The sequence below is a fragment of the Rhinolophus sinicus genome, linkage group LG13, assembly GCF_036562045.2.
Source record: "Rhinolophus sinicus isolate RSC01 linkage group LG13, ASM3656204v1, whole genome shotgun sequence".
Taxonomy (NCBI): domain Eukaryota; kingdom Metazoa; phylum Chordata; class Mammalia; order Chiroptera; family Rhinolophidae; genus Rhinolophus; species Rhinolophus sinicus.
Window position 1 is genome coordinate 25,804,822 of NC_133762.1, and position 20,481 is coordinate 25,825,302.

General features: G+C 51.3%; 1 protein-coding gene across 1 annotated transcript; it reads right to left on the bottom strand.

Annotated features, from left to right (window-relative positions):
- Positions 1-11,883: 11,883 nt before the first annotated feature.
- On the bottom strand, positions 11,884-17,987 carry SNAI1 (snail family transcriptional repressor 1). Its single transcript, XM_019726100.2, has 3 exons — positions 17,818-17,987; positions 16,649-17,176; positions 11,884-12,898 (listed from the first exon to the last, which is right to left on the bottom strand). The coding sequence occupies exons 1-3, from the start codon at positions 17,897-17,899 to the stop codon at positions 12,714-12,716; spliced, it is 795 nt and encodes a 264-aa protein (XP_019581659.1). The 5' UTR covers positions 17,900-17,987; the 3' UTR covers positions 11,884-12,713.
- Positions 17,988-20,481: the final 2,494 nt, after the last annotated feature.

Genomic DNA, 20,481 nt, shown 5'->3' on the forward strand with positions numbered 1-20,481 from the left:
GGAACTGGAACTCGCGTGCACTCTTGTGGGAAGGCAAAATGGTGCAGCCACTTTGGAAAACAATTTTGACAGTTTCTTAAAAAGTTAAGCGTGAATTTATCATACAATCCAGCAATTGCACTCCTATACATTTACCCAAGTGAAATGAAAACACATGCAGGAACGGACTGTTGATACACACTGCAAAATGCATGCATCTCAAAATAATTATGCTGAGGGAAAGGAGCCAGACCAAAAAAGAGAACAGACCATGTGATTTCACTGATATAATTTGTAGAAAATGGAAACTGGTCAATTGCGACAGAAAACAGGTCATTGGTTGCCTGGAAATGGGTAGACGGGGAGAGAGGAAGGAGGGAGGGAATTACATAGAAGAGGCACAGGAAACTTTTGATGAATATTTTCACTATCATAATTGTGCTAGTGTCACAGGTGTAGACATGTGTCAAAACTTATCAACTTTCGACTTTCACGTATGGAAGTTTATTGTATGTCAATTACATCTTGAGAAAGCTGTTAACCACACACGTGCACACACATACACACACACACAGAATGAAGTACCACTACTCACCTCTTAGGATGGCTACGATAAGGATGCCAAGCTCAAGATATGGAGCAGCTGGAACGCTGTCAGACATTTCTGGTGGGGATGCAACACACACCCAGCTCTAGAAAACAAACCTTAGGCAGTTTTTTTTTTTTCTCTTTATCAACTTACACACTTACTATACAACCCAACAATCTCACCTTAGGTATTTACCCAAAAGATATGAAAACTTCCGTTCACACAAAAATCACCCTGTGAATGCTTATAGCCGCTTTATTCATAATTGCAGAAAAACTGGAAATGACTCAAGTAGCCATCAGCTGCTGAATGAATAAACTGTGGGGTTTGCATCCAGTGGAATATTAGTCAGCACTGAAAAGGAACACAGTATCGGTATGCTCAGCAATGTGGGTAAATCCCACCTCTCAGCAAAAGAAGCTGGCTTCTGAGGGACTGGAATGTTCTATTTCCTGTTTCTACATCTGACTGCTGGTGCCACGGATGGGTTCACTTAGAAAACAGGCATCGAACTGAACACTTCTGATGCATGCATCTCTGTACAGTTGTTAGACTTTCATTAAAAGGTAAAGGAAAAAAAAAAATCCAGAGTTCCGAAAGACAAATGTGGTATCTGTCTTCCTCCTGCCCTCCAGCCCCTCAGGCCTCCTCCACAGAAGCCACCAAACCCAGATGCTAATATGTCTGTATTTACCCTTGAAATGTTCTAGAAGGGCCTGCCTCTACCTAGAGAAATTCTTCCCCAGCCTTTGGGTCCCTACATTTCTATTTTCACTTTTCTGAAGAGGCTCTTTGAGGACAAAAGTTTAGATAAGGACCATGCAGTCAGGCAGGTCTGGGTTCAGGTCTCCGCTTGGCCATTATTATCACCTGGGGTGGGGGCACCTTGGGCAAATGCCTCCTCCTGCTGGGATTCCAGTCTTGTCTGTAAACTGGGCATGTGATAGTAACAGCGGAAGCATCTCCCGAGGGTGTTGTGCTAACCTTCGTTCTTGGGCTCTAGAGCTGGATGCTTCACCTCAGCCAAGATCCCAGAGAGCCTCTGCCCTTCTACAGGGCAGGGTGAAGAGGGACAGAGTGAGTGAGAGAACTCGGCCTTCCCTTCCTCCAAGCTCCTCTATGGATCCCCAGTACCATATTCTCCATCAAGATCATCCACAATTTTCTTTAATTAATTCAACAAATACTTATTGAGTGCTTGCTATGCGCCAGGCGCTGTATGAGGTGCTGTGCCCGCTCTCTCAGAGATCACCATCGTCTGGTGGAGGTGGCTCTGGTGGGGAAGGTGGTGGGGCCAGGGCGGGAGTGGAAGGGAGAGGTATGCAAAGTCCAGGGGTCTGTCTGTTTGGTTGCTAGGGGCCAGGGGTCAGAGGTTAGGTCCCAGGCCCGGGGTCAACACAGACGTGGGTCAGGGCAAGGAGTGGTGGTGGTGTTGCTGGTAGAGATGACTGGGGGAGGGTCCAGAGAGAACAGAATTATAAGAAATATGTTTCTTCATTTTCCTCGCTGTCTCCTGTCCCGAAAACCAGTTTTTTCCACTGCTACCACCATCCACCATTCCATGGCTCAAGCCCACATCCAGGAGCGCTGGAATCCTTCCTCTGCCTCATTCCCCCTCCCTCATTCACTCTCCCCCCTCCCAGCCCCGGCACATAGACCTCTCCCACCCATCCTCCTCTCACCCACTCTCCAGCGGAAGCCACAGCCTGCAGGTGCCTCCTCTCTTGTCTCCCACTTCCTTTCAGTTCCCTTAGTCTATTTCCCACACACGGCCAGAGGGAAGTCACTCCTCCGCATTAAATCCCCTGGCGGCTTCCCATGGCGAGAATAAAATCCAAACACCTGGCATCTACCCACCTCTCCCACCCCGTCTCCCACCTCTATCCCACCTCTCTCCCTCCAACTACACTGACCCCTCACCACTCCTTGAACACACCTTGAATATTCCCACCTCAGGGCCTTTGCACTTGCTGTTCCCTCTGCCTACAACTTCTTCCTCCCACTCAAGTTCTTTGTGCCTGGCTAATTGCTGCTCCGTCACTGTCTCTGGGAAGGATCCTCCGAATGCCGCCCACACCCCAGACGAAGCTCATGCCCTCCTGCTGCAGTCTTTCCAGGCAATACGGCGCCCCTCGCTGGGCTGTCAGCTCCCTGAGAACAAGGACCTGCTATCTGTTTGCTGCCCCATCACTAGTGCCTGGAACAAGGCCCGGAATGCAGTAGAGGCTGGGAGCACGTGTGCTGGACGCAGACAGGACTGAGCTACGGTCGCAGGGGCTCACAGGTGGAGCCGCAGACCTGCCCTCTGCCCAGAAAGACCCGGATGGGAGAGTCAGAGGCCCATCAGGGGCACACCAGCCTCTGTTCACAGCGGCTCCACCAGCAGAAATCAGCCTGGCCCGGGGCAGGGCAGAGCCTGGTTCATATCCTGGTGCCTAAGCAGAGACCCAAACATTTCACTTTTATTTCCCAAGAGAAGTAAGAACGTATCAAAGTTATATTTTATCTATGGCAGTTTATTGTATGTCAATTACATCTTGAAAAAACTGTTACACACGTACCTACTACATTGGCTGAAAGTGAAAATAAAAACCAATAATAACAAAACGCTGGCAAGGATGGCATTAGTGCAGATTGAACTCTTGCATCCATCGGTGTGGTCCACACGAAAGCTGGACAGGAATGCTCACACCGGCACTCTGCATTAGAGCCCAAGAGTGGGAACAACCCAAAGGTCCACCAGCCGATGAGTGGATACACAAAACGTGGCCTAGCCACCAATGGAATATTACTGGGCCAGAAAAAGAATGAAGTACGACACATGCTCCGCCATGGATGAACCTCAAAATGTATGCTAAGTGAAAGAAACCAGACAAAAAGGACACGTGGTGATTTGTATGATCCACTTCTATAATGCCATATTTGTATGAAATGTCCGGAACAGGCCAATCCATAGAGACAGCAGATTACTGGTTGCCAGGGGTGAGGGGAGGAGGAAATGGGGAGTGGCTGCTATTGGACACGGGGTTTCTTTTTTCCAGTGATGACATGTTCTGGAATTAGATAGTAGGGATGGTTGCACAACCTTGTGCGTATACCAAAAACCACTGAATTGTACCCTTTAAATGGATGAATTGTACGGTATGTGAATTATATCTCAATAAAGACGTTAAAAAATGTTGGTGCCACCAATTACCTCATAGCTGCATGTCCTTGGGAAAGTCCCCTGCGCTTCCTGAGCTCACCCTCTGCCTCACTCACTCACCGGATTGACCTGCTCACAGGCAGTAAACAGCCCCGTGTGGCAAATATCCACGCTCTCGGGGAATAGCAGACCCACTGGGGCTGGAGGATGCACTGCCCATAGACACAGAAGCCAGGGATGAATTCAGCCCATGGGCAGTGCCCAGGATGGGCACCAAATGACACCCAGACATCACTTTGAAGCCCTCGAGGAAGTGACAGGGTGACCATGATTACCAAAGGTAACTTCTCACCCTGGATCATTGCCAAGTCTTGCATATTTTGTGTGTGTGTGTGTTTAGAAAGAAAAATACATGCTCATCATAGAAAATTCAGAGATTTATGAAGAAGAGAAATCAAACCCCAGCTACCCCGCCATCCAGACAGAACTACCATAGACCCCTGGGACACACATTTTCCTCTCTGGGAGGGCAAAGCTGGATAAAAATGAAGGTAACAATTTACCCAAATGGGTCCATATGACTTTCTCAGGCTGCTCTACCAGCTGCTTCCTTCACCAGTCAGCACATGTGGGCACCTTTAGAATTAAACACGTGAACATCTTGCTTATCTTTGAAAATATTGGTTGATTGATTGTAAACCAAGAGTGGCTCGCTGAGGGGAAGCAGCAATGATACAGAAGCAGAAAGGTAAAAATGATAGAAAAATGCCTCTCTCCTCACCAGTGCTTCATCCTACCCCTGGAGAAAAAATCACTGTGAACGGTGGGGATGTAGTATCTTATAAGCTCCTTCTTTTTCCTTTTCTTCTCCCTTCTTTCTTCCCTGCGAACAGATGTTCATTGATTACTCATTCATTCATTCAAGAAATATTTGGCGTGCTTGTCACGTGCCAGATCTTTTTCTTTCTCTGCTCATGTGCTACATACGCAATATGTTTTTGCGAGACTGTATGGACATTTACGCGTATAATAGCTACAAAGTTCTCAGAATACTCAGGGGCTCCAAGGAACGTATCCAGTCTTCTCGTGAGTTAGTTTACGGTGTCCTGCTCTTCTGAGAAGTGCTGGGGGGAATGTGTTTATGTGCTTTTTATTTTATTATTGGGTCAAAGGTTGAACACGTTTTACTGACGTGTAAAGTGAGGCCGAGAGAGGGCAGGGACTCATCCAGGGTCGCGAGTGAGGCACTGGTGGCACTCGGACCCACAAAGAAAGGATGGAGTTTCTTAGGAAAGGCCCTTGACCAGCTCTAGGTCATTTCCCTGGGGGAAAAATGGGTTTCCTTGGGTGATCCCCACCCCAAGCACTCCCCTGAGTAACACGTGGGCTTCCTTTTTCCTCGCTCCTGCCTTTTCAACCTCCACTGAAGTGTTTATTTCAGGCCATAGCACCAGCTGAATAGACTTGGGTTTGGGAACACAGGTTATCCACACCTGAGGCCTTTCCAGCTTATATCCACAGAGAGGTTGTGGACACCTTCATGGAGAATCTTCCAGCTCCCCTGAGCCCTGGTCACCTGGCCACGCAAGGCTGGGGGCACACAGGATACTACATCCTGGTAGTCAGCAGGCCGGCCCTGGCCCCCACACTTCACTAAGGGCAAGGAGACACAAAGAGCCAGAAACATTAGGATTACGCTCTGTGTGGCCTTGAGAAAGTTCTCTACCCTTCTGGAGCCTGGATTCCTCTATCTGTGAAATGGGTGTAATAATAGCCAGTATTTACTGAGACTTTACTTTGTGCCAGGCCTGAGGCCAAGCAATTGGTAAGTATTCACTCGTTTGCTCTTCACAACAACCCCAGGAAGGAGGGGCTGTTCTTCAGATGAGGAAATGGACCCAGAAAGGTTGAGCCACTTTGCTGTAGGTTACCCAGCAGGTAGGCAGTGGAGGAGAGATGTAAGCCTGAGCAGTCTGGCTCCAGAACCGAGCTCTTCACCATCGTAGGACAACCTTTTATACTTACATTGCCTAGGATTGTTGTGAAGATTAAATCAGATAATCTGTGCAGAACAGGTAGTAAACCCTCATGAAACGTCAACTGTTATATTCTTATTATTATTTGTCTGTCTGATGGTTCTTTACCTCACTGGTCTTTACCTCCCTCAGTTGCTGAAAAATCCAGCCAAGGCATTGTTTTTCCCCCTCCCTCACTCCTAGTATCCATGAGTCGCTAAAATTCCCAAATATCTCTGACTCTACCCTTCCCTTTGCTTCATCTGCCACCAAGAGGGTAGGGGCCTCCCTGCTGCTGGTGGTGCTCCCCACACAGCTGCCCAAGGGATCTTCCCAAGGGACAAATCCATTCATGTCCTCCCTCCACTCAAACGTTCCCATGGCTCCCCAGGGTGCTCAAGATAAATCCAGAATTTCCGCCCAGACTTGCATGGCCCTGGCCCCAATCCCAGCTGACCTCTCCCACCTTGGCTGGCTCTTGTCCATCCCATTGGCACCTACTCACGCTATACGTTCTGAGTTCAGGGGTCAGGGAAGCCTTTGGCCATCTCTCTCTAGGAACCACAGAGGCAAAATCCAACTCCCCAGGGCTCTTCTTAAGCCTGCAGGCCGGCTTCCAGACTCTCCCTCAGGGTTTGGGATCCATTGGGGCCTGAGAAAGACTTGCCACACCCTTGGCTGTAGCCACCTATAGTGGATTGAATTGTGTCCCCCAGAAAGATAAGTTCAAGTCCCAACCCCCAGCACCGCTGAGGTGACCTTCCTTGGAAATGGGATCTTTGTAGATATTAAGATGAGGTCGTATTGGGTCAGGATGGGCCCTAATCCAATCACTGGTATCCTTATAAGAAGAAAGAACACCGAGAAATAAGGACAGGAGGAAGGCCCTGTGAAAACGGAGGCAGAAATTGAAGTCATGCGGCTACAAACCAAGGAACGCCAGGATTCTCAGGAGCCACCAGAAGCTGGAAGAAGCAAGGAAGGACTCTCCCCAAGAGCCCTTGGAGAGAACACAGCCCTGCTAACACGAGATTTCAGACTGTGGGAGAGTAAGTTTCTGTTGTTTTAAGCCACCCAATTTTGTGGTCATTTTTTATGGCAACCCTAGGAAACTAATATATCAACCAACTGTGGGCGCCCCGTGTGGGTCCAAGGGTGTGGAGGGGAGTCTTGCCAGGTGGGTGGTCCTGCCCTCATGGGGCTCCTGGTCTGGAAGCCTCTCTTGTCCTGCAGGGACCACACAGGATATCCCCACCTCACCCAGGCACCAGCTTGGCCTATCCCCCACCCCCCGTATCTACACGCACCTTTGGCTACCTACCTGGCTGGAGAAGGATGTGTGGAATTTCTAGAAGACTGGTTAATGGGCCCCTCTATGTGTGAGATTCTAGGCGAGCGAGTGTAGTTGGTCGTTAAAGACACAGACACTGTTCTACTTCAATTTTAAAAGTTTTAATTAAATCCACCCCAAAGGTAGAAAGAACAAAATGACAACAATAATAAAAGAACCCAGGGTTCAAATTCCAACTCTGCCACTTCCTTGCCGTGTGACCCTGGACAGGTTAGTTAGCCTCTTTTTGTCTTGCTTTGCTCTTTCTGGACTCGGTTGTAACGGTTTAATGAGTTAATCTATGAGCCGCTCAGCACAATGCCTGAAAGTGCTGAGCGCCTCCTAGAAAGTGCTCCATAAAAGTGGCGAGCACGCTGTGTTTCCTAGGGGCACAGATATATGCATTCATCATTCATTCAGCAGCGTTTTACGGAGTGTGCGCCTCCTACATTCGAGACATGAGGCACCAGGGACCAGGCAGTGAATAAAGCAGACACAATTTCCACCCGCATGAAGCTGACGTTCTGGTGGGGGAGACGGTCAACAGAGAAACCGTGAACAGTGAAATATATGGTTTGTCGGAGTGTGACAAGTGCTATGGAGAAAAACCATGAGGGAGGGCACTGGAATGCAAAGGGGAGAAGGATGGTGGGGAAGCCGGCCAAGTGGCTCTTTGGGGGCTGAGTCTTCCTGGCAGGAGAGCTGTAAGTGCAAAGGCCCTGAGGCGGCAGAAGGCCCCCTGTGGCTGGTGTGGGTGAGAGATGTGAAGGAGGGGAAGAGGTAGAGGTGATGGGGCCAGATCTACAGAAGCCTGTGGGCCGAGGTGAGGACTCTGGCTTTTCCTGGGAATAAAATTGGATCCATGTGTGCATGTAAATATATGTTTACTTTCTTTGTTTCTTTGTTTTTGTTTTTTAAGGAGGGCACAGCTCACAGTGGCGCATGCGGGGATCGAACTAGAAACCTTGGTGTTACCAACACCACGCTCTAACCACCTGAGCTAACCGGCCACCCCTATTTACTTTCTTTAATCTAGAAAGAAAGATACAAACTAAGTTCTTCACAACATCACACTGGGGACAGTAAAGGCATTGAGACAGAGTGTGCTGATCACACATTACTTGAGCCTTACATCTAATATTTTAATTTTTTAATGAAAAAAATATTCCCCTAATATGTGTGAAATTGACCATTTGAAAGCAAAGAGGAGCAAGGAAAACTCAGATCCCTGCCCGCCAGAGTACCCCCCCATCCCGGCTCAAGGGACACCCAGGAGTAGCTGCCAAGTCACTAATGGGGCCCAGATGTGCCCAGAGGTGGCCCTGGCCCCAGACCTGCCTGCCTGGACACTTGCATGGCGATCAGCTTTACAGCCACTTTATTTCCTGGACTCATTTTAAAGAAAAGCCCAGGGGAAGATAATAATGGCCCCACCAGATCCTGCTGCTCCCCGTCCCACAGCTCTGCCAGGACAGAGAAGGGGAAGTTCTTCCCTACAGCAGAAAGCCAAGCAGTAAAAATAGAAGGACTGATGGAGCTAGAAAATCACCGTTTGGCAACCACCATAGTAATAATTGATTTAGGCAAAAATCACCAGTGAGGGCTAAAACTCGTGGGTGGAAGTTTGAGGAGTAACAGGATATTCACATGGTCTCGGAATGTCTCCCCGCAAGATAATGGATTTAGTACAAAAGGGGAAAAAGAGGAAATTTATCCGCATGAAAGCTGGCAGACATCACCTTAACCAAGTGGTCAAAGTTGACGTCACCAGTAATGGCAAGCTGACCTCCTTGTGCCTCCTGACAGTTTGTACTAAGAAAGACACAGTGACATTTCTGAGGTTCTGCCAAAAGCGTACAACCCGAATTCATCATGAGGAAGCATCAGGAAAATCCAATTTGGGGAACTCTTCCAAAAATGTCCAAGTCACAAAAGACCAAAAAAAGAAGCTGTCTCAGGACGAAAAAGTAAAGAGACAGGACAGGTAAATGCAGCCTGTGGTCCTGGATCTCTCCCCTCCCCCACTCCCTAAAAGGCTATGGCCGATGTAACTGGGACAGTTGGGGAAACTTGATTGTGACTGTGGAGTAGACAATAACATTGCACTAGAGCTACATTTCCTAGTTTTGACCATGAACTACGGTTATAGGAGAGAATGTCTGTCCTTAAACATGGCAAGCTCTAATATCTAGCGGTAAAGGGGCATCATGTCTACAACTTGCTCTCAAATGGTTCTGAAAAAAATAATACGTATGAGTCTGTGTGAGAGAGAAAATGCAAACATGATAAAATGTTAACATTCTGAAGAATCTGAATAATGAAAGTTTCCCGTTTGTTGTACTTTTTTGCCCGGTTGAAATTATTTCAAAATAAAAAAGCTTTTTTAAAAAGTATAAGAAACGGTCTCCCTGTTCCCTCCTTCTCATCTCCATCCATCCCATTCCACCTCCGAGACACACCCCTCCCCCAAAGAGAATGCTTTTATTAGATTTTGTAAAGCCCTCTACAGCTTCCATAGGCAAATATAAACAAGAATGAGAAGGAATAACATTACTCATTTGTGCCCCTCTTTTTCCCACAAAAGGGGGCATGTATGTTCTGCATGTTATTTTTTTCACTTGACAGTGTGGCTTTTCCATGTCAGGTGGGGCTGTTCTGCCCTCATTCTTAGTAACGCCACCTCTACCCCACACCGACCCGACCCACCGGGTCCAACGTTCCCTTTTAATGACATCAAATAACTGTGACCCACTAGCCCTCAGGTATGCCCAGCACAGCTGCTGTCACAACTGCCACAGTGCCTCTTAAATCCAGTCTTCCCCAAGGCCTCCCCTACCCTGGGCCGGGCCCGCTGGGCTTCCAGTCCTGCTCTCTCCTCCCTTGACCCTCTAATTCCACCTTCCAGGAGTCAGGGAATCTGTATAAGAGGGAAGCAGGCCTCGTTATGCCCCCCACTTACCCAGTGGCTGCCCTCTGGGCTGGGCTACAGTCCTGCCTCCTTGCCACCCTCACAGGCTCTACAGGATCCGGGTGGGCTCACCGATCCCACCCTACCTCTGCAGCCCCCAGCACCCCTGGTCTTTCTTGGGGTGTGGGGAGGGGCAGCTCTTCCCAGCCTCTAAGCCTTTGCACTTGCTGCTCTCTCCTCGGTCTGGAACTTTCTCCTCCTTCAGGTTTCCACTGGAATGTCAGCCTTCCCGGAGAGCTCTCCGGCTCTCCACCGGCCTTATCTGAGGGAGCCCCACCCCATGGTTCTCCAGCACGTGCTTTCTTTAATTCCATCTTGGCACCCTCACTGTAGGAAAGCGGCTTGTTTATTTAATCACTTGTTTGTTTTCTGTCTCCCCAGCTAGAACATAAGTTCTGTAAGTGTGGGGCTGTCCGTCTGTCCACTGCCGTAGCCCCCAGGGCCTAGAACAGGACCTGGCACACACCAAGCTCATCAAAACCTGTGGAACGAACGCCCCTTTACAGTGTGGGGAGGAAGGCACTATCGTTACCCCATTTTAGAGAGGCAGAAACTTGGGGTTCGAGCGGGGAAGAGCCTTGCTCCATGCACCCTGAGTTGGGGACAGGAGCCAGGCATACCTGGCTCCAAGATGATCAGAGCCTGGTGGACCCAATTTCAAATGCCAGCTGGGGGTTTCCACCAGGCCCAGCGCCTCGGGGTGAAGTCATTTATTCATTCGCCATCAATGGCAGCACCTACTGTGGCAGCCCAGGGATGAGGGACACAGTAGGCCTTCAGAAAATTGGTGCTCAGCCCTGCATCCCCCACAACTCTAACTTCCCTTCAGGGAGGCCCGCTACAATTTGGCGATTGTTAGAGAACTTTTTTTTTTTTTTTCCTTTTGGGAGGAAAGCTGCAAGTCATTAAGGGCTGCTCCCGGCCTGCGGGTCACCATTTCCTGTTTAGAAGAAAGAATCATCTCTCCTTTGGAACATGAAGCTCCCCCCACCCCCAGCCTGACTCCGGGGCTCTGGGAGCTCTGGGACGCCTGCACGCCTGCTCAGCTCCCCCGCAGGAAACTGGCACCTTCAGCACCTTTTGTGCTCGAAAAGGACACTCATTTTCTCCTGGCCCCAGGAGGGCCCCAGAGGTGAGGTCACCATGACAGCCAGCCAGCCAGGAGTGAATTATCCCAGCCGGGGATGCAAGCCGACTGTCTTCCCCGTCCTGTCCTGTCCTCGGAGCAGGAAGCTGAATGACCCCTACCCTTTGGCCTGGCTTCTCACCCTCCTGGCTCCAGCCAGCCAATTTCCTTGCATCAAAGGCCATTTGGTACCCAGCGGCCAGTCGGAGGTGTGGGTCTGACAGGGAGGCCGAGCGGGGCCCAGTGCCCTTAGAAACAGGAAGGACATCCTCTGTCCCCTTCTGGCTCATTGCATTCCACTCCCTCAGCTGGGAGCAGCAGCCAGTCCTTCTCCAAAAGTCTTGCAGTGCTGGGCAAAGCCCCCAGCCTGTCTAGTTGATAAGACCCAGGGAGCCAGCTTCTCACCCTGTGGGTCTGGTGAGCTTCAAAATGAGAGAATAAACAAGGGCCGCCACAGAGAGAGTTAAGGAACCTGCACACATACCCGACTGTTCCCCCGGGTCACAGGTGTTTCCCAACCTCCACATCACACAGGACACGAGGCTCAGAGGAAAACCCATTTGCACAAACAAGGTCCCTGACTGTCAAATCCAGGAGTCCAAAGTCACACAGGCGAGAGGACATGATTCAAGGCTGTGTCAGGAATATCTGAGCTCCACGAATCCCTGCTCCCTCCCCCACCTAAAGGCTCTTTGAAATAAATACCCACTCCTCTAGGAAACCAAGGAGACTTTTCTTATATATAAATTAACCACTTTATTGAATATCAATAAACTGTACATATAACTATACAAAACGTTTCCTTAGTACAAAATGTTGCTTGCAATATAAATACCAGTGTACCTTTAAAAAATGTAAACATCTTCTTCCTGGGCCCACCTGTCGGGCCCCGAAAATAGTTCTGGGAGACACATTGGTTGGGCCAAAGCACCCTACTTGGGCCCAGGACAAGTGACAGCAATTACTCACATTCCCTTTTCAAACGTTAAATTGCCCATGAAACAGGTGCCACCGTGACAAACAGGAGGCTGAAATAGCTGGGGTCTAGACACGTCAAGTGATGACCCCTGCAGGCCCCGTGGGTGCCCCTGGGGGTGGATTATTGCAGTTAGTTATACCTCCTGGAGGGGCAGCCTGAGGGTTTCTGGGGAGGAGGAGTGGGGTCCCCTGAGTGGGGTGGGAGCCTCCTATTAGTCTGTCAGCTTTGTCCTGTAGCTCAAAGCAGCTGCATCCAAATAGCTTTGGATACACAAACCCACACAGAAAGGCCAACTCCAGAATGCTCGGAGCAGTGGCTGCCGGAAGGGATCTCCACTGCAAGCCACCCTCCCATCAGCCGTCCATAGAAATGTCCACCGAAAGGCCTCTTTCAGAGACGACCGAGGTCCCCAGATCAGAGAGAACTGGAAAACGGTCCTCAGAGTCCTGTGGGGCCAACGCAGTCAGAAGGGGAGCTCAGAAAGGAATTCCATGGTGGTGAGAAGGATGTGGGGGGTCCTTCTTTCTGGAGTTAGGGGAGGCCACTCCAGGGGGTCTGGAGAAGCAGTAGGAGCCCCGAGGGTCAGCGGGGGCCCCCAGAGCAGCCTGACTCTTGGTGTTTGTGGAGCAGGGACATGCGGGAGAAGGTCCGGGAGCACGTTTTGCACTGGTACTTCTTGACGTCTGAGTGGGTCTGGAGGTGGGCCCGCAGGTTGGAGCGGTCTGCGAAGGCCCGGCTGCAGTGGGAGCAGGAGAAGGGCTTCTCCCCTGGGGAGAGAAAGCAGGAGGGAGTCAGTGAGACTGCTAAGTCGCTTGGGACAACAGCTGACATTTATTGAAGTCCCTACTCACCTACCCCAGCCTTTTAGAGCCCAGCTCACCCTCAACCCTGAAGGAGTCCCATGACAGAAAATCCAGGCCGTATCCAGTGTCCAAAGGCCTGGATTTGACTAGGGAGCTCTGCCACTTGTCACCATGACCTTGAACAAATCATCTGCCTTCTCTGAGCCTCCATCTGCTCCTCTGTAAAATGGGGCTGTCCTTCCCCCCACTCATAGGGGTTGGTAATTGAGAGAGGGTAGAATAAAGCACTTCACCACCTACACTGTGCGGGCAGGAAGTGCTCAACACTGACGGTGACTTCATTTATTGACCACTTACTTTCTGCCAGGGACAGTGAGAAGCGGTGTACACTTACCTCGTTTCATCCTACACTTGCCTCACTTTAGATATAATGAAACTGAGGCACAGAGAAATTAAGCAGCATATGCAGGGTCACCCAGCAGGAACCAAACAGCCTGATTCGAGTCCTTGATTTTAACCACTACACAGACTGCCTAAGTTAGGGGGACTTTGGGGGTGGGTGTTCCCTATTATCGCTCCTGGATTCATCTCATCTGGGGTCAAAGCTTAAGAGTCAGCCCTAAAGGCCTCCTTGGGCCCCACCCCTTACCCCCCACCCCAGCAGGTTTGGCCACTGCTCTGGGCTGCTTCCCCACCGACAGTGATCACACTAAGGGTAATTTCAAGTCTCCTTGTCTGCCCCTGAATCAGGCTGAGTCCCATGAGGGCAGCGGCCTCCCCTGAATCCATTCCAAGCCTCCAGCCCAGGGCCTGGGACACCCCGCAAAAGGCCATAGAAACCTTTTACCTTAGGACTTGTTTAAAACCCCTCCCCACTTGTGACCCTCACGCCACCTGCCTGGCCAAGACTATTTTGGGAAGTCTTACACACAGGGCTGGGTACACAGTAAGTGCTCAATAAGTGCTTGTCCCATGAATAAGTCTGTAAGACTGTTTTGTTTTTTTGTTTTTAAGGTCTCAGAGAAGCCTGACCCTTTAATCACCACCAGATAACCCCATTCACCAACTTTTCACAATTCTTGCCCCAATCAAGGATATAGTTCACGGTTCAAAAACATGGACAATGCCATGTTTTGTTTTTCCTTGGGGGTGCAGTATTTCCCCAAAAAAAATTCAGAATAGTAACTCATTAAACAAATACTTACCAAGTTCCCACTATGTGCCAGGCACTAGTCTATAATCCTGAGTATTCTCTTCCAAAAAATACAATTCTTCTCTCCTCCCACTGCCACCCTGATCGGCCCGAGGCCAGGGCCCACTGGTTAAATCCCAGGGTTGGAATTCAAGAATAGCAGGGAATGAATGAATCCCATCAGTCTCTTGGGTGCCTGGGGCACTGAGGGAGGAGTCCAGCAGTCCAGATGCCTGAGGCTGACGCAGACCCATCCATTCAAGGGCTCAGTCTCCTGAGGCAGAGAGGGGGCTACCTGGCTGGAGGACTGGGGAAGGGCTGTCGTTTGCTCCGCCATTATTGACTTCCCTCTGCATACCAGGCCTGAAGGGTTTGACTATTGCATTCTACAAGGTCTAAGTGAAGTTCTTCCACACTCCCTTCCTTGTGAACTAAAGGCTACTGTAAGCAGATGGGGTAAATGGGAGGGAGTCCTATATTCCCTGGGGCACTGAAAGCCACTTCCCTCCCTTCCTTGACCAACAAAGTAAAGTTCTGACTCCAGCCTTATAAGCGGTGACTTGGGAAAGTAACTTCCTTCTCTGTGCCTCAGTTTCCTCATCTGTAAGGGGGGATTATGGCACCTCCCTCCTAAAGTAGTTGATGGAGTTACTGCCTTACACAGGTGAAGGAAGCCCTGAACACTGACTTCACACAGCAAGTGCTCAAAGAACCATCACCTTCATGCTACGTATGACTAGACAGAAGCCTGAACAAAGGGGGAAGGAGGCCTTGTAAGATGTGATGAGGTGGAGGTTTGTGCGCAAGCCAGAGGCGCAGACCTCCACCCGACGGAACCCCCACCCCCCAGACGCCTTTATGGTGTTCCTGGCGAGTGTGAAATCGGCACCAGGCCGGCGGGGACAAAGGCCGCTAAGGGGGGCACTGTACATGCGATACTGCCCGGATTAAAGGGGCCTGACACGATGTGGGCCAGCAGCTGCGCCCCAGAACAGGTGCTGGGCACCGCTGCCCCGTGCACCTGCTCCACCCGCCAGCCCCCACCCACTGGGGCCACCATTAAGGGACACAATGGGTGTCAATGAGGATGGCGATGGTGCATTTCAACAAGCTTTTTGTGTCTGAGCCATGCCTTTACATTAAAATAATGTCCCCTGAAGGGGAGAGAAGGGGGCCCAGTGGGGCACCCCAGGGCTAACTCCCCGCAGATACAGCCCTCATCAGCTGGGTAGGCACCCAGGACAGAGAGCAGGCAGTAGGACTTTTTATATGTTAAAATCAGGGCCATTTGTGTATAAAGTAAGAGAAATGGATGGCGGTCTGCAAGCTGGGGAGGATGTGCTTTGTAGGAATATTAATGACACAAATAATGCTGGCAAAATGCATTACTCCCAAACCACCCCACTGACCCTCATGGCTCAGGTCAGCCACTGGGCCAGGAAGTGCCGGAACTGAGTCTCCAACCCGCCAGATTGACCCCAAAGCAGATAGTATGACCCTTGAACCTTTGAGACCACAACAGTCTCTCCAAAAAGCAGCCCCAAATACGGGTAGGCTCTACCATTCAAGTTCTGAAAAGTGACTACCTTTCACCCATTTCCAGAAAGTTAAAGGACAGAGGCGGCTCCATTTCACAATTTTCTACACATTTAGTATCATGTTTTTGAAACACCAAGACATAATCGTATTTTCTGCCAGCAAAGGTGTTCCCAGGTCTGCATGATAGGATCGAGTTTGTGTGCTCCACAGTGGGGGTGGGGAGAGCAGATCCGAGAACCCTCACGATAGTAACTTATTAAAAAGTGATTAAGAAGCCACCAAATCTTGATAGCCACCCCATAAAACATTATCATAATCTGGCCTATATGATTATGCAGTCATAATCTCGAGGCTCAAAGAGGTTAAATCACTTGCTAAAAGCTATACAGAATGGAAGCAGGACAAATACCAACTACCATTTTTGCGCATGCTTACTTATCATGTACCAAGCACCACCCCAGGTGCATTCCCTACGCTTTCTTTCATTAATCCACACAGAAACCCCCCAAGGTATTCTTATGCTCAATTTACAGATGAGGAAACTGAGGCTCAGAGTGAATCATCAGCCCAAGGTTTGAGGAAGTTCTCAAAGCAGGATTCAGGTGGGGGGTCTAACAACATCCTGTCTGGCTGGGATGGAAATGGGGGTGGGCTGGGGGAGGGTGGAGCAGGGAGGGCCTTCACACCTGGCTCCAACAGCAAGGTGTTGGTTGCACCTTTCCCATATCCAGCTCCAACCCATTTGGCTGAGAAACAGACTGCAGAGGGACGTGTAAAGTTTATCTACTTAGCCCATCTGCTTAGCTGATGAATGAATGTTTTTGCCAAACATTTCAGGGAGCCAGGCCCCCGAACTCTTGAGCTGAAAGTCAGGAGACTCAGTTTCTATAATCTGAAAATAACAGCAAGCTCAGTCTCACAAGAGCTGGTAAAGAAGGCAGTAGGGACAGTGAGAAGGGCAGCCAGCCTGTAGGGACACTCACCAGTGTGGGTCCGGACATGGCCCTGTAGCAGCCAGGGCCTGGAGAACGCCTTCCCACAGGTGCCACAAACGCAGGGCAGCGTGTGGCTTCGGATGTGCATCTTGAGGGCACCCAGGCTGATATATTCCTTGTTGCAGTACTTGCAGTTGAAGGCCTTGCGGGACTGGGGGTCCTTGGCCCCGGAGAGCCCAACCAGCTGCTTGGGCAATGGGCCCAAGCCTGGGAAGGCAGCATAACCCTCAGCCTCCAGGGAAGAGGCTGAGGTGGAAGAGAAGGACGAAGGAGCCGGTGAGGGTGGGCTGGGGGGCTGGGAACCTTTCCCACTGTCCTCATCTGACAGGGAGGTCAGCTCCACAGCCTTGGGGATCTCCTGGGACAGAAGGGAGGCCCAGCCAATTGGCTGGGCTTGGGGTGCCAGGAGAGAGTCCCAGATGAGTGTGGGCAGTGAGGCCGTAGGGTTGAGGACCTCAGGAGGTGGGATGGCCGCCAGCAGGTGGGCCTGGTCGTAGGGCTGCTGGAAGGTGAACTCTGACGGGAGAGAGAGAAAAGGGCGGATCAAGCACTAGATCAGTCAGTCAACAAACATTAGCCTGAAGCGGGATAGGGGCTGAGTGGAGCCGGCACTCAATTATCAAATAATTACGACTCGAACAAATAGGTTTTTGCTCTTGAAGAGCCCTCTCCTCACCTAGGTCACCTGGTTCTCCTATCTCAGCCTCCAGATCTTACAGGAAGGATCTCCCCCCTTTCCAGCCAACCCAAGGGGGTTATTTCTCCCGAATTCCCCAAGTCTCCAGTTTAATACCCCAGCACCCCAAGTCCCCAATCACACCAGCTCAGAGGCACCACTCTCTTCCCCAAATCCGCTGACTCCGGATTCTTTCCAGCCCCTGACCGGCGTCTCTCCCAAAAAGGGCCCTTCCTCTCTCACTTCTCACTTGCGGGGCTCCTCCGCCTCTCGGCGGCTAAGAAGTGCCCTCAAACCGAGACCACCAACCTCTAAAAGCCCTCCCCCAACCGCCCGGATCCACCTGCCCCGGGCTCCTCACACCCCTCCTCACATTTCCCCACACCTTTGACTCGCTTTTTGCCCCAAGTCCCTCTCCCTAAAGTGTCCCCTTCGCATGTCCCCCCAATCCCCTCCGGGGTCCTGCAACCGGTCTACTCACCTGGAGAAGAGTCGTGCAGCTCGCTGTAGTTGGGCCTCCGGCGGGAGCAGGCAGACTTCCTAACGAGGAAAGAGCGCGGCATGGTGGCCGAAGCAGCCGGGGTCGCCAAGTCGTGTTGGGGTCGCAAAGTCCTTCACCCGCGAGGCCGCGCCGCTGCGCTGTGAGTGGAGGCGCTCTGCCAACTCCTTTAAATACTCCAGCCCTGTGAGGGGCGTGGGCAAATGATGCCCCGCCCCTTGTCACCTCCGTGCCAATCGAGGAGCGCCTTCGACGGAGGCCACGCCCTGAGCAGGTGCTCCGGGGGCTGGCGGGGCTCGCGCCGCGTGGCGCTGGATGCCCGGCGGGGGTTGCTCGGAGGCCTGGCCCTGGGCGCTGCACTGACCGCCCGGCGTTGAGCTACCGGGGGTGGGGCGCCGGGCGGAGGGAACCCCAGGCGAGGCGGGTCCCCATTCGGGACCCTGCGCGCCCGCCAGCTCAGCGCTGCCGGGTCGCCTGCCTCTGGCGCCCCCTGGCGCCACGCGCTGCGGGTCTGGGCACCTGGCGTTCCGAAACCTCCTCCGCCTCCGCCTCAGGCCTGAGGAGAGGGCGGCAATCTCCTCCACTGGGCTGCCGCCTCCCAAAGAGCGTGGCATCGACGAGGGGACAATACACATTTCGGGGGTGGATGCGAGGAAATGGACACTTTACGTGGCTGCTGGCAGTATGAAATGCCAGAACCTGTTTGCAAAGCAATCTGGCATCATCTAGCAAAATGCATTCATTCCTTCACTTAGCAAATGTTTACTGAGCGCCCACTATGTGCCACACACTGTTACCGGAGCTGGGGATTCATCCCTGAACAAAACACTCGGGGTCTCTACCGAAGACTAGGTCCCTGTCTGGTGGGGGAGACGAAGTAAGTAGAAAATTATAAAGCAAAGGGAAGTGTGCTTTGAGGCCACAGGACACTGTGACAGTCAAGAGGCGTTTCACCTGACAGGGGCTCGAGGGCGGCTTCCCAGAGGAAGTGAAGAAATACTGAGGGGAAAGGCCCGAGGTAAGAATCAGTACCTACATCAGAGCCACTGAGAGCAGCTCCCAGGGATGGGGGTGGGGTAGGCAGTCTGGGAGGGTTCAGATCTGCTGGGCCTCCAGGGCCTGGAGGAGTTTGGACTTTGCCCTAAGGACACTGGGGAGCTAAGGAAGGATTTTCTGCTGTGGAGGGCTCTGTTTAGGGTTTTGTTGAGAAAGATCACTCTGGGCAGGTGGGAGAAAGTAGTAGGGAAGGGTGGGGCTGACGCGGGTGTCCTCACCTGTCTGGGGGTCATCAATCCTGTGTCTAAGGGACCTAACACTGGGCTCCACGCGGGGCACTGACTGATCCAATGTGGTGTGGGCCCAGGGGAGGGACAGCTGTACCCTCATCCCCAGCTCTTCTGTGAGCCCACTGACTCCAGAAGGGGCCCTACCAGGCCTGGGGGAGGGGTGGGGACGCAACTTGGTTCCACCTGTGAAGCAAGGACCCACCTGTGAAGGGACCTGTAAGTCCCTGCATTCGCCACCTAGAATAAGGAGGGCAAGGACAATTAATTGCTTGTTTGTGTCACTAGGTGCTGGGGATAATAGCTGTAAACAAAACAATCATCCTTCGGGGTAAGGTTTTAGTTGATGAGTAGAGGGGAGGGGAGGGGAGACAGGCCACAAGCAGTCATTATGAAGAATACACCCCCTCCCATGTCTACGTAGCTCCCATCCTGATTTTCCACATGCAGCCAGAATGCTCAGACCCTCCCATGTTCTTTTCTCACCCAGAGCAAAAGCCAAAGTCCTCACCACAGCCCTCTGCCCTGGTGTCACCTCTACTGACCTTGTCTCAAGCCGCTCTCCCCCCTCCCATGCACAGTAATCCCCCACCACCACCACCACCACCACACACACAAGTCTTTCTTTCTGTTCCTCACATCCCAGCCCTGGCCTAGCACAGGACCGTGGCACCTGGTGTTCACCTCCCTGCCCCCTAAATCTCTCCCCTGCCCCCTAAATCTCTCCCCTCCCCCCATCTTCACCTGGCTGACTCTTTGCAGTTTTTATTTCAGCACTGACTTCACCAATGCTCAGTCTCATTAGTAATAAGAGGAATGCAAATTAAAACCACAGTGAGATACCATTGGACACCCATCGGAAGGACAAGAAGTTAAAATGTGGTCAATATCAAGTGTCGATGAGGGTGTGAGGGCAGCAGGACCGTCTTCCCATGCTGGTGGGAGTGTCACTGGACACAGCCAATTTGCAAACGTTTGGCATCAGCTGCTAATGACAGGTGACTTTCCTCTTTCCAGCAATTCTATTCCCAGGCCGTGTGCATCCCAGGGGTCTCAGCCCTGGACTGCCCAATCCTGGGCCCCATCCCCACAGATGTTCTGATTTAATCAGTCTAATGTGTATGTGTGTGGGGGGGAGGAAGTTCTAGTATGAGCATTTTTTAAAACTCCCCAGGAGATTCTAATGAGCAGCCAAAGTTGAGAACTGATGCCCAGCCCCAAACCCCGAGGAAATGAGAGAATATTCATTGCACCCTTGTTCCTAACAGCAAAAAACTGGAAACAACCTGAATGCTTATCAACAGAATGAATTAATAAACTGGTACAATCCAAATCATGGAACACTACACAGCAATAAAAATGA